The following is a 14,502-nucleotide window of genomic DNA, read 5'->3' as shown; positions in this document are numbered from 1 at the left end:
CTCATTCCTCTTCTAAGACCTCAGAGTCTATTTTATTGGGGGATAAGAAGATTGAGCCAATGGGGGAGGCAGAGAGGTACTAGCCAACCATGGAACCAGAGAGGTCATCAGAAGAATCCCACTTTCTTGAAATGTCATCCCCTCACCCATCTATTGAAATCCTACTTGTCCATTTGAGGCTCAGCTTGACTTTCCTCCTTGGTGAGGTCTCCCTGTCTCTGTTCATAATTAAGTGTTCCCCTAATACTTCCTTTGCACCATTTTTATGGTACTTACTGCAGATTACACTGTGCTGTTGCCAAGACTACCACAATCACTATTTATCACCCAGGACTGTTATATAGTAAAGAATATGACTGGTCACTGTCCCTGATCCCTGGGAGGAGCCTCTAAACCCTTGGAATTTCCTGATAGGAGTGTCTTTGTTATTCATGGTGGGCCCCTGGGACTAGACCTAAGTTTATGCTAATGAGATGACTCAGGATGGGGAGGCCAGTGCCAGAAAGACCAACCAGGTGATCAGAGAGTTGGGGCTTTGATCCCAGGAAAAGCAGCCAGACCTCAGCTTGGGGAGAGGGACTGCAGACTGAGTTCCATCACGTGAGCAATGCTTCATGATTGCTTCAATGAAGCATTGAAGCATCAATGCTTCAATGATGCTTGTATACCAGGACCCCAGCAAAAACCGTGGACACTGAAGCTTGGACGAGCATCCCGGTTGGTGACGCACATGGACATGCCAGGAAACTGACATGCTGAGGACATCCTGAAGACACGGGAGCTTCTTTTCAGGATTCTCCTAGACCTTACCCTACGTGCCTCTCCCGTCTGTCGCTTTGAATTTGTATCTCTTTGTGATAATAACACCCTAATTTTAAGAAGAGCACATTCCAAGCTCTATAAATTGTTCTAGTGAATTATCAAACCCAAGGGGTTAGTGGCTGTAGCCAGTTGGGCAGACCCATCAGTGGCCTGAGAGCCCCAGAGCTTGCAGTACTGTCTGAGGTAAGGGCAGTCTTGTGGGAGACTGTGCTCCTCATCTGTGAAGTCCACACTAACTCTGAGTAGTTGCCATCAGACCTGTATTGCAAGATCTAAGAGCCACTGGCTAGACATGAAATTCCCTCCTGTCACAGCCTCCAAGTTGAGAGACACAAATTCCTCTAAGACTAACCCTTCAGGGCCCAGAGCCGAATCACTGCAGAGTTTCCCATGTTAACAGAATCTGAAGATGCTAATCCAAAATGATTTAGGGCAGCCAGGTGGCAAAGGGAGTGGGGAATGGGGCCAAGGGTGTAAACTGACAATGGAGACAGGCTGACTCCAGTGGAGGGCTCAGTCTTCATGACCAATTGCCCTTCCATGTGTGGCACCGAGATACTCACCTCCCCTTGAAAAAGGCCACATAGAAGATGGGTGAGTAGGCATTGACAAACTTTAGCAAGAAAGCCTTGAGTACCAGGCGCTCTTCAAATGTCTTCTCTGTTTTTGGAACCTCTGAAAGAGAAGAGCAAAGCGGAACAGACTGAGAGACAGATTTCTCACCTCTCCAGAGTTGTGACCCTGTGACGTGAGCCATTATCTGTCAGTTTACTCCTTCAGAGTAGAAACTAAGAGATCCATCTCTCTCGCACCTTAGAACTGACTTCATCTGGGAGGTCCCAAGCGGTGTTCCAGGTAGTATGAGGCTACAGAAGGCCAAGCGTACATACGATCATCACCTGTCTCTTTCCGCTGCCCTCCACTTACCCACGCAAGCAATGGTTTCACACTGGGCTCCTCAAAGAGGGATCTGGGCAAGCAGAACATCCTCCCGCCACCCTTGCTTCATCAAGAGGAAGTCAGCTTTCACCTGCATACTTGACACTTCTACGGAGATGTTACTTGAACAAACATCCCTGACAGAAAGCCCTGTTAACCAGTGAACAGAAGTCAAGAAGCAGTAAAAGCTTGTCTAAGGAGATTGCCCCAGGCATACATGAGCCCCCAGGCACCTGTGGCCCTGGGAGGGGACTTGAGAATGAGGAAGCTTAGTGATTACCATCACTATTGTGATCCTGGCCTTGATTGTCCCCTAAGGCTGAAAGAAAGGAAAGTGAAGAGTTACCCGTCCTGGTTCCCATGAGAAATGCGGTGTCAGTCCTGGAGAGCTAGCAACACTGGAAACTTCTTCATTCTCCAATCTCCCCTCCATCCTAAAACCCACTTGAGTTCACTGATGTTGGCAAACAGTCCTAGAGGCCCTGGCAGGCCATGCTGAACCCACAGAGCTCCCAGCCCCTCTCAGCTGTGTGTTGAGGGGTGGGATGATTTGCTTGTTCTGTTTTGCTACAGAGATGGTTGTAGGAGCAGATTTTAGCATCAGACATATTTGAGTTCAAATGCTAGATGTAATTAGAGAAGTGAAGTTATATAAAAAGGATAATGATACCTCCTTCACAGGGTTGCCCTGAAGACACAATGGGAATGCTCATAGAGCACTCGGCCAGGTGCTTGGCACATAGCGGACCTCAGTAAATGATGTTGTCCTAAACATCAGCAGCAGCATCATCACAGTCATCACCATCACAATCATCATCACCACCATCATCACCACCATCATCATCATCACCATCATCATCATCATCATCATCACCATCATCACTACCATCATCATCACCATCATCATCATCACCATCATCACCATCATCATCACCATCATCATCATCACCATCATCACCATCATCATCACCATCAACATCACCACCATCATCACCATCATCATCACCATCATCACCACCATCATCACCACCATCATCATCATCACCATCATCACCATCATCATCACCATCATCATCACCACCATCATCATCACCACCATCATCATTACCATCATCATCACCATCACCATCATCATCACCACCATCACCATCAACATCACCACCATCATCACCTTCATCACCATCATCACCATCATCATCACCACCATCATCACCACCATCATCATCACCATCATCATCACCATCATCACCATCACCACCATCATCATCATCACCATCACCATCATCACCATCATCACCACCATCATCACCACCACCATCATCACCATCATCATCACCACCATCATCACCACCATCATCACCATCACCATCATCACCATCAACATCAACATCACCACCATCATCATCACCACCATCATGCAGGTCCAGCAGCTCTGCTTTCCACAGCACAGTTGGGCCATCACAGGCTGGATGTCTGTGCACATGACTAGCCCCCTGAGGTTCCAGGCATCATTTCCATGTGATTACTGATCACTTTCTACCAATCGACGGAGAACATGGCTGGTACGTGATCCTCCTGGCAAGAGGATTCTGCTGGCAGAGATCACCCATAGGTGATCCTCTGTCCCCACCCCACAGAACCACAGCCCAAGCTTTCTGAGGTCCTCCAGACAATTCTGGCAATAGCATTGCCTGCTAGGGAGTCTGGAGACATCGTCATTAATTCTACAGGAGATGAGGTTGGAAAAGTCTACCATGATATCCCTCAGCCAACAGATGGCTTTGTGGTTTTCTCCTTCCTACCACACATGGACAGACACATGTGCAACCCCATGGATAAAAGTGCTGGGCAATCGCACTGCCGAGCCCAGCAAGCATCTGGATAATGACTTGTACTCACCATTTATGGTTAATACTCCCACTTCTGCCAGCTCTTCTTTAATTTCCATATGTTAGCAAAGCCCCTTCAAACTTTAACCTAGAAGGCCTTCCCCTCCCTGCTACAAATCCTGCCCTACAAAGAGGCAGGACCACCCTGTTGATTTATACTCATCCTGCCCTCCCCGAGCTCCAGATCCACATCCACTTCTTCAACCTCTTTCCGCTCTGACTAAAGAAAACGATTCTGAGGCGCAGGTGGAAGTGCCTGCCATCGAGTTCTAAGGTCACTTTCGGTTTTAAGATCTCATAACTCTGAACCCTGAAGTGGCTATTAACCTCATCGCCTTCCCCACCCCCATCCCACCCGCCCCCACCATGTACGGTTTGGATGGCTTTTTCACAATGAGTGAGGTCAGAGAGATACATCTTCTGGGGGGAACACAGCTGGTGTCAGATGTATAGTACTCTACTGTGCACGTTTATTGAGTTAATGAATGACATGACGTGACATGAAAAAAACATTATTTGGAAGAAGTAAATACTGAAGTATTTGTCATTTACTAAAAATTCCCTGTCACATGACAAGGAGGGCAAAGCCTAAGGAGGGACCTTTGTCTGTTGGGCAGGATAACGGTATGAAGATATGAGAGGAGCAGCCAGAGAGAGTTAGATTCCCTAGTTAAGAGAAGAGACAGGGGTGCTAGAGGTAGATGCAGGGCCCAAAAAAGGCGAGAGCCAGGGCTCTGGGAGGGGGAAGGGCGGAGGGGGGATGGGGGGGGCTGCTGCGTGACAAGTGGGGGGTGTCTGGTTGAAATGTCCATTAATTTCTGCTATGTAATTTGTAGTGTGACCCCCTCATTTGCCTCTCCATAGATTCTCCAGGAAAGACTCACTACAACTGCATTCCTTACCAGTGTCAAAGAATCCTGGATGGGTTCTTAGGGGAGGGATGTGCCAAAGGGCTGAGTCCGACTTCAAGATGAGCACAGGGGCGTGAACAGAGGCTCCCCGCCATACCCTGTTGTAGCTGGGTTACAAAGCAGAGAGACTGGGGACAGAGAGGCAGAGAGAAAGGAGGAAGGGGAGGAGGAGAAGGGGAAGAAGGAGGGAGGGAGGGAGGGAGGGAGGGTAGATGAAGAAAGTCACCGCCTATCAGTAAACGAAGGACGGGGCAGCCATCGAGTCATCAGCCAGTGCAGCCACCCTGGACTGTGCACCCTGAACTGAATCCAGAACGGAGCAAAGCAGGACACTGACCCTAGATAGTTAAGGTGCATATCAAAGAGGTGATTTCAATGAGCCCGGACTCTTGCATCTTCTCAAACTTAGAAAATCGCTAAATTCATTAACTTGTCTGTTTTTCTTTAACTAACAGTAATCTTTCGATGGTCCAACTACCTGGTTTTTGTTGCAGAAACTCCTGTGTATCCTGGCTCCCCCCTCACCTCTTCCGAGCAGTCCCTCAGAGCTACCTGAGAGTCTGCCTCCCGGGCTTAAGTAATCAGAAAGTCCACTGAATAAAACATAATGCTCAACTTTTAGGTTATGAATTTTTTTCAGTGGACGGAAGGAAGGAAGGAAGGAAGGAGGGTGGGAGGGACCTCTTTCAACAGGAGTTTGAGCCTCTGCCTAACCAATTCAACAATAACTTAATAACATCTTGTGTCTCAATTTTAAATATTTTGGGGGCAAGAAAATGAAAACTGAGGTCACCTCAGTTTTCAGGTAATCAGGTCTGAGGATCTAAAAATTTGGAAAACTCACCTTGTAAATGTGGCTAGAAGGGGATTAAGGATGAGGTACAGAGAGGCATGTGTCTTTGATTTTCTTTTATAATTGCCTTTGAACTCTTTGTATGCAGATCCCCCAATCCCTACAGGAATTCCCTCTAAGTTCTCTGGAAAGAGAATCCAGTCCCTTCAGAGCTCTTCGCTCCAACTGGAAATGAGTGACTTCCTTCCTCCATCCTGATAAATCATGGGTCTGATTATTACTTATTAGGTTTATTTCTAAAAACAGCCTGCGCCTATGCTTTTAAGGCCATGAGCCACCATAAATAATGGGCATTTCCAATAAACAATCCAAATCCCCTTGATAGGCCACTAAATCAGTCGAGGGTCCCACAACAGAGAAGCTCTGCGGCCATGCTGGGTGCTTTGCTGAGAGTTCTGGGGAAGTGGGGGGGGGAGGGTCCCAGGGAACGCAGCCCTGGGGAGGGAGAGAACGGGGGCCCTGGAGCTCCCTGCGAATTTGGGTCTCTTTTTTTTTTTTGACTGAAGTATAATTAGCTGATTTACATACAGTAGTGTACCATCTTAGAATAGGTCTCTTCCAACAGCCAACATGAGGAACCTCGCCCACCTACAACAGTGAAACAGAACAGGTTTTTCAGGGTCCTTTTGGGGTGGGATGATGTCTACAGCACAGTTAGGGCACTTCAGGACACTGGGCACCATCCCCTGATTGGACACAGAATCTGGAGTGGTCCCAAACTGAGCCCATGAGAAAATGGACCAGCCTTGTGTTTCATAAAACTCCAAATAAAGTGTCTTTAGATATCAATTGCTATGGGGATGGAGAGGAGGACAGTCAACATGGAGACAGTGTGAGAAGGGAGAATGCAACCCCTCTCCAGCATTCCCAGGCTCCTGAAATCTCACCTCCCCCAGGAAGCCACCCCAGGTTGACTGCAGGCCATTGAGAGTTTCACCTGCTCACCACCAGCTGGAGCAGATTTCGGACAAAGGGCAAACTCCAGGACCAGGAGAGACCATCAGAGAATTCCTGTGTGGCGCCCTTACCCAACCCCCTTTCTTTTAAGTGTTAAACCTCTGACGCATTGTGTCATGAAAAAATATGAGTATAAATGACCCAGCTGTAAACTGCCTTGGAAAATAATTAGTATGAAAGCCCAAGCGAGTCTCAGGGGGCCAGCTCAGAATTCCAAGTCCCCAGAGCACCATCCTCGTCATATGGAAACAGCACGGCGGGCAAGAGGATGTCGGCTGCGGAATCGGAATTTTGGAAGAGCAGCTCATCCTAATGGGTGTCCCTGACCATCCAGCATATACAGAATGACGGCGACAAGACAAAAAGGCGATGTCCAGGCGTGAACTTCAACCAGTTCCAGCCCTGGCATGGCTCTGGGAAGGGCGGAAGCTGCATCAGAAAGCAAAGGCGCCACAGCGACCCCTGCCTCTCCCCCAGGACAGATCCAGCTTTTACAAACAGCAGTGTTTCCTGACAGCCCAATCAGCTGGCCTTCCCCCTGTTTGTGTGTGTGGGCGGGTGTGTGGGTTTGGGGGTGGAGGTGATCCCGGCCTCCTGTGTGACGTTGTTGCCTTGTTTATGCCATGGGGAGGGAGTCACCCTGGGAGAAGCCAGCGAGCTGGATAACCAGGCAGCCAGTGCATTGTCCCAGGGCACTGAGCGCCCCAGAGCTGCAGATTATGGGTGGGTGCTCCTGAGATACCCCTGGAGCCCTAGAGAGTCTCTAAGCACAAGGGGCCCCACCCTTAGAGTCAGGAAGATGACGGCTGCCCCCAGACAAAGGGACGGGAGGCCTACTGTGCTCTAGCAGCCCAGCCCCAGGTGACAGTACATTTTAAGGAAAGGGGACACAAAAGGGAGCAAGCACCTGCAGAGAGGGAGGGAGACAGACAGAGAGCAGCGCTCTGTTACAGGGCACCCCTGAGAACTCCAGCACGCTGCACAACACTTGACACGGGGTCCCCGTTCAACTGTTCCATCCGCTCTATGGGACGCTCTCCTCGTGGCAATGAGGGAGCAGGGAGAGAACAGGTAGGTGTGCCCGGGTCGCAACCGCAGACACAACACCGGTGGGGTCATCTGGCAAACACACTCGCTGGTCTAGAAACCGAGCCCCCAGCGAGCAGAGGTGGAGTAATCCCATCTCAGTCCATCCCCTGGTGTCTTCCCAGGGGAAGATCACCCAAAGGGAATGTTTTTACCTTTTCCATCGTTATCTTTTTTTATTCAACAAATGTCCACCTAGTGACCATTGTGTGCCAGACACTGGGCGCTGGGAATACAGCCGTGCGCTGGATCAATGAGCTCCCTGCCATGTGGTGCGGACGGTCCAGAAGAGGGAGGGGGGCGTGTCGGAGGGCAGTGAGTACTGATGGAATCCACAGGGAGATGAGAAGGGGGAGGAAAAGGCGACAGGAAGACTGTTTTAGTCGGAGTGGCCAGGAGAGGTCTCTGAATGAGGAGCTGGGGGCAGGGGTGGAACAGACAGTCCCAGGGGCCGGGGCATTCGGAGTGACGAGAAAGTATGAGGAAGAGGAATGGAGAGGAAGGGGTTCTGCAGCCACTGGAAGGACCTGACATTCACGGGACACACAGTGGGAAGTCTCCTTACAGGTGAGGCAGAGAGATGCTGAGAAGGACCCCAGGAAAGGAAGCGTGTGTGTGCGGGCATGGAGTGGGGGACAGAAGCGGAAGCAGAGAGAGAAACCAGGACTATGTGGCTGTCCAGGTGGGACACGACCAGTATTGGGAGGGAGGTCGTGAGAACTGATCAGAGCTGGGAAACGTCTGAAGGAGGACTAGACAATACTACCAGACGGGAGTTTAGGGGTGAAAAAAAGAGCGATCCAGGAGGATGCTTGGGTTCTGGTAAGAGCGTGTGAGTGCTACTTCCTGAGATGGGAAGAATGATGAAAGTGACAGGTCTGGAGGGGAAATTGAGAGTTCAAAGTTAGACTCACTGAGCTACTGGGCCTGTGTGCTTCTGTCCTCACGCCCCATGGCGGCTGGGGTTTTGTGTGACTTGAGGACCGTCCTCCAAAGCCCCTGGCCAGCTCTGAGGCATCAGATCCTCAGGCAAGCCACAGCCTGCAGCGGGTGATTTCCCAGGTCCTCTCTGCTCTGGTCCTCTGTGTTCTACGGCACTACCGCGGAGCCTATGACACGGGGAGAGGAGGTTCCGGGCTGGGAGCAAGAAGACCTTTCCGTCCCACTTTCCTTTACCTTTCTGAGCCTCACCATCCTAACTCCTAAAATGGTCCCTTCCTGAAACACTTGTCGTGAAGTCCAAGCAAAAGTCTGGAAAGCACAAAGCACCGTGTAAGGTCGCAAACACTTGCTGTTAGTAGGACGCTGTAGCAAGGCACTCGATTAGACTTTTCATTCGTACATTTGTTTCCACTTCTTTGGTGAGAGAAATGCCAGCAGGTTACCCGAGAATCTCTGACCGAGCCCTCTTTGAAGGCTGGGGTGGGCTGGCATCACTTGGGGTGATGAAGGCCCCCCTAGTCACTGAGGGTCACCTCCCGCAGGGAGAGGTGGAGGAGTGAAGGGCTGGCCATACTCTAGGTATTTCCCTGTTGAAGCACGGATGTTGCCCTGACCCTCCTCTGTTAGTCAGCATCGCACCGGGAAACAGTTTACCTCAGATGGTTCAGAGGAAGGGATTCTAACGAAGGCACAGTTTTGCCAGAGGTGAGGGCGAATCAGGGAAGAGATGGCCCCAATTCCGTCTCCTCTACCCCCTAAGCTCCTTCCATTGCTTCCCACTGGCTGAGCCCAGCCACCAGTCAGCGTGGGGCACCTGGTGATAGAATCTGCTGGGCCTCGGGGCACAGACCACGGTGGACGCAGGGGGAGAAGGGGCCTGGAGGGAAACGATGGCCAACAGAGCATGACCACCATGACTCCCTTGCTTCTCATGGATTCAGGCTCTGGGTTCTCAGAAAACTCAAGAAAGGGAGAGGCATGTATGGGGCTTCTTGCTAAAAGGAGAGATGGGGGCTTCCGTGATTAACTGCAAAAACGAGAGAGACGTGTTCATAGTCACAGCTCAAGTTTGGGAGGGATTCTTGCCAGTTGTATTAAACTGTTATAAAAGTAGCAGTGTCATTAATCATCGTTCCACAGACTCAGGCTATAACCGTGCTCGTGTCTTCTGCATTCTAGCAGCAGCCTCCCACCATCCCCTCTGCTTCCCAGATGACATTTACAGTTACTTTAAGCCAACATCACGGAGGGGGGGCCCTCAAACAATGGCAGAATCTACCCTGGCCACGCCCTTCCCCTGGCCTCCCAGATGGGACAGGCAGGAGGCCACCCAGGCAGTCAGGAGCTGGTGGCAGACCAGGAAAACAACCCAGCAGACATGACTCGAAGCCAGATTTCAAAGTGCCAGTACTGTGGTCTCCCCACCCAGAAGGCACAGGTCTCAGACCAGCCCACACACATCCACACGCATCCACACGCATTCCACTCACATCCACACGTATCCACATGCATCCACACATATCCACACGCATCCACACACATCCACACGCATCCACACGCATTCACTCACATCCACACGTATCCACATGCATCCACACATATCCACACGCATTCACACACATCCACACGCATTCACACGTATCCACGCGCATCCACATGCATGCACACGCATCCACACACATCCACACGCATGCACATGCATCCACACGCATTCACACGTATCCACACACATGCACACGCATCCACGCGTATCCACACGCATGCACCTGGGTCCCTGCTCCGGAAGCACGCTCCTGTGCAGGCTTAGGCCGCAGGGAAGCCGACGCCCCTTGCCCCAGTGCTCAGAGCCAAGAAAGCAGCCCTTCACCCTGCGCTCTGAAAACACACGTCGTGCACATCTGATGGGAAATTAGATCCATCCCTGTATACCCAAAATGTTTCTCTTTAAAGAGTTTGTGATGTCCCGGCGGCCTTTGGTTCTGAGTTTCCCCCTCCTTTTCATTTCTTCCCTCTCTTCTCTCCTCAGTGGTCAGATGCAGCCTGTGCAGAGGATGGCTTAGAACTGGATGAACAATTCCAGACTCAGGACTTCCTGGTGGTACTTCAATTCTTCCAAAAAAGGTTTTTTTAAAAAAATTTAATAAAACACGTGAGACCCCAAAGTCCGCGAACCTGCGGAGGTCTCCTCATGCCTGCGGGCCTGCACGGGGGGCTGGCTCCCACTGTCTCCCCGCTTGTCCCCAGAGGACGTCCCCACCCCAGCGACCTGACGTTCTCATGGGTGGGTGCGTCGCATTTTAAACCTTCTGGAGCCTCTAATGTGTTTTCTTCTGCCTTCCCAGCACATTTAGAATTTCCCGAGGCCAAAGGACAGCTACGTATTACCAGGCAGTGGGGCGCTGTGGTCTCAGCGAGGACACCAAGGCCAGGGTCGTCACCACTCACAGCCAGAGGACCTTGGGCCTGTGGGAGGGTTGAGACCACCCTCACCCTTGGGGCTACTTTGAGGATTAAATATACTAATACACATAAAGTGCTTCGAACAGGCTGTGTGTGCGTGCGTGTGTGTGTGTGCGTGTGTGTGCATGCGTGTGTGTGCGTGCGCGTGTGTGTATGTGCACACCACTATTAACTATGGGTCTTGGTCAAGTTTCTAAATCTCTTCAGTCCCCTCATAAATAAAGTGAAAGAAACAACCAGTTCCGGGCGCTAACGTGAAAATTAGGTGAAACGCTGTACATACAATGCCCGCCGGTGCCTGGTACACGACGGGTGTCAGTAAAGTCAGACCCTTTCCCCGTCTCTCCTTTTGTCACTTCCCTGCCCCCGCTCTGGTAGCGACACTCAGGAGCAGGGTTCAGCAATATTTAAACAACCCACAAACACAGCCTCTTCCTGAGAACTGGAGGCTTTGACTTGACACAATAATTGCGCCCCAGGTACACACAGTGAGCCCAACGCTGTAACTAGGAGAGACTCAGGGCAGAGTAAAGATGAATCATACAGCCCCACACACATGCCAGCACTTTGCAGAGTTTGAAAGGAGAGGAGGGGGAGAAGCTGGAGTCAGAGAACGACGCTGACAAAGACAAGCTCATGGCAGCTGGATTATTCAGCTGAGAAGCCTGGTGTCAGCCCTGCCTTCCTCGCTCTGCCTGGAGCTAGAGTGCACATGGGGCCCCTTCTAGGCCAAGCCGGACCCATGCCTATGTCAGTCACCACAAGACCCAACCGTTTCAGGAACACTAGACATCATACTCCCCAAGCTTGGGCTCGGAAGCTCATTGCCTCACGGGCACAGTGCACCCTGTGCCCTGACCCAAGTAGGAAGCTGCAATGGTCTGAATGTTTGTGTTCCCCCAAATTCACATGTTGAAATCCCAACCCCCAAAGGTGATGGTATTGGGAGGTAGGGTCTTTGGGAGGTGCTTAGGTCATGAGGGTGGAGCCCTCACGAATGGTATTAGTGCCCTTATAAAAGAGACCCCCCCACAGAGCTCCCTCGCCCCTTCCACCACGTGAGAACACAGCAAGGAGATAGCCATCTGCAACCCAGAAGAGGGCTTTCACCAGGCCCCGGCCATGCTGGCACCCTCATCCTGGACGTCCAGCCTCCAGAAGTCTGAGACTTGAGTTTCTGTTGTTTACCAGCCACCCAGTCCATGGCATTGTGTTATAGCAGCCTGAACAGACTGAGACAGCAGCACACCTTGAGCTGGTCTGCCCGGTGACCCCTGTCATCTTACCTCAGACCCTGGCCTACCAAGATGCCCGAGCCCCATCCTGTTTGCCTGGGTGTCTGGTGTCCTAATGTCCTGCCCAGCTCTTGCTTGCTTCCTCTTCCAGGAACTGGATCCTTTCCCTAGAACCCCCTGTGGCCCCTCCAGGAAAGAACAGCTCACTAGGGACTAAGACAGTCCTTGTCCCACCAGTTCACTGAGATCCTCACAAATGTCAGCGACTGATACTTGCTGAACCAGGCTACACACTTTGCACAGCATGCCATGGCCGACAAGGTCCCAAAGCATCTTGGTTTCCCCAGACACCCCGACCCCAGACTTCAGCTCAGTCCCTGCGCCACCAGGACCGCGTCACCTCCAGATGATAGCATGTCTTGCACCCAAGCCCATGACTGTTGTTATCCTGGCCACCAGGTAGACAGTTACTGTCTTTATGTATCATTAATCACACTCAAGGAATTTAACAAATTCTGTCTTTTGTCACAAATATTTGTGGCAAGAACAGACCTCAGATAGGCCTGACACTGGGGCCTGTTGAGGGACCTCCTAGGGAATGGGTCTTCCATCACCCAGCTTTGCAGGAAACACTCAGGAACTCATTGGAATTGTTTACACCAGCTGTTTGCACCTGGTGAGCAAAGCACATGGTCACCGCCTCCTCATCCATCAGGAGATCTGGGGCAGGAAGCCAGATGGGAATTAAACCCGCCTGGGGCAAAGGAAGCCCCTAAGCTTGGCAGGACCCTCAGTCTATCAGATGGCCTTATCCACAGCTTTACGTCCCCGTGGCGGCCTGGGGGCTCTGAAACCACACTGCTGCCTGCAGGTAGGCCTGTCACACCATTCACGAAGGAGGCAACTTCGAGAGGTCCTTTAAGGGGACCTTTAAGGGTTATTGCAGCCTGAGCCAGGCATAGGGTGATGGGAGGTGACTGTGAGTTAAGTGGTCGGAGGGGATGGAAGCAGACGCTGGGAAGAAGGTGGTTGAGAGCCTCTCAGATGCTAGTTTGGATCTGACCACCTCATTAGTGTGTGAACTCTGCCATTAAGAAAAATTCCAGGCTTTGGGTCTCTGTTGCACCTTCTAATCCCTGCCCCATCAATGGCAACTTTGCCTTTCCCCGATTTGTCTTAATAGCTCCTCAGATCCTCTGGTCAGCAGGCAGGGTTGGAACCACGAATACATAAACACTCACTCTAGCCTCTCCTGTGGCTGACAGGATGCCTCGCCTGCAAGCATTCCTTGAAAAAGAATCTGAACGCATGAGTGAATGGACAGATATATTTCACCAATAACTGCACCAACAAGCGTGGGCTAAGATCTACCAGCGAGCAGGCTGGGGAGGAGAGAAAAGAAACGTGAGGCGGAGTGGCTGTTCTCCAGGGCTTTGTAGCCTGGTTGGAGCCACCGGCAGAGAACTTTCCTGCTCATGGAAGGTCCACGAGCTTCCACGTATTTCCAACCTCTTCCTGATCAGGCTGCTTCTAGCTGGCACGCTATGGGCAGAGGTGATGCACGATGCCTCTGTGACAGCCTCGACATGACCCTCCGGCGCTCTGTCCCTAACACGGTGCCCACGTGGCCTCCATGGGTCCGGGTCCTCGGCAACTGCATGAAGCAGAGACCCTGCCCTGTCACCCCAACCACGCAGCGTGAGCGAGAACCAATAAACACCTTCGTGGTACGGCAATGAGATTCTAAGATTAAGGCCTCGTCTGGACTAAGAGTGGGAAATCCGGGAATGATATCAGACGGTATGTGACGAACTTCCGGGGAGTGAAGCAGGTCCTTACCTGCTTGGGAAGCACCCCAAGCTTCTGGCCACGTTGCTGGTTTATAAGCCCTTGCTTTTGCCTTAGCTGTTCTGTGCCTTTGCCTCTGCCTCTACTGTGCTGTAGTCTCTTTCTAGAGCCTTCCTTCTAGATCTCCTCCCGCCCCCACTCAGGGTTCAGCCACAGTGTTACCACCTGGACAGTCCTTTCCCCGCCACCTCGTGCAAAGTACACAGCCCCAAGCCACCACCACATCGCCCTGTTTTCTCTCTCGCCCTCTGTGAAATGTTCCCATCTACTGTGCATCCTTCCCCGACTGCAGCGTCAAGACAGCTGGAGCAGGGACCATGCCTTTCCCCTTTCGCTGTGTTCCCAGAATGGGGTCTGGCACAAAGCAGACGCTCAAACAGCACCGGAGGGATGAACCGAGGAGTGAACAGTCTGTGCCCGTGGAGCCCAGAAGTGGGTGGAGGAAACCCACTGAGGTTCACAAGGGAGGCAACCTCGAGAGGTCCTTTAAGGGGAGGGTCACTGAGGGTTACTGCAGCCTGAGCGAGGCACAAGGTGACTGTGAGTTAAGTGGTCGGAGG

General features: G+C 51.5%; 1 protein-coding gene across 1 annotated transcript in view; it reads right to left on the bottom strand.

Annotated features, from left to right (window-relative positions):
- ANO2 (anoctamin 2) overlaps nucleotides 1-14,502 on the bottom strand; it is a 318,066-nt gene that overhangs the window by 60,862 nt on the left and 242,702 nt on the right. The window contains exon 18 of the mRNA XM_060305839.1: nucleotides 1,386-1,497. Within this exon, the coding sequence (XP_060161822.1) occupies nucleotides 1,386-1,497 (112 nt within the window). The remainder of the gene's footprint in view (nucleotides 1-1,385; nucleotides 1,498-14,502) is intronic.

Source organism: Globicephala melas, chromosome 10 (assembly GCF_963455315.2).
Source record: "Globicephala melas chromosome 10, mGloMel1.2, whole genome shotgun sequence".
Lineage (NCBI taxonomy): Eukaryota > Metazoa > Chordata > Mammalia > Artiodactyla > Delphinidae > Globicephala > Globicephala melas.
This window is presented reverse-complemented; position numbering and strand designations above follow the sequence as displayed.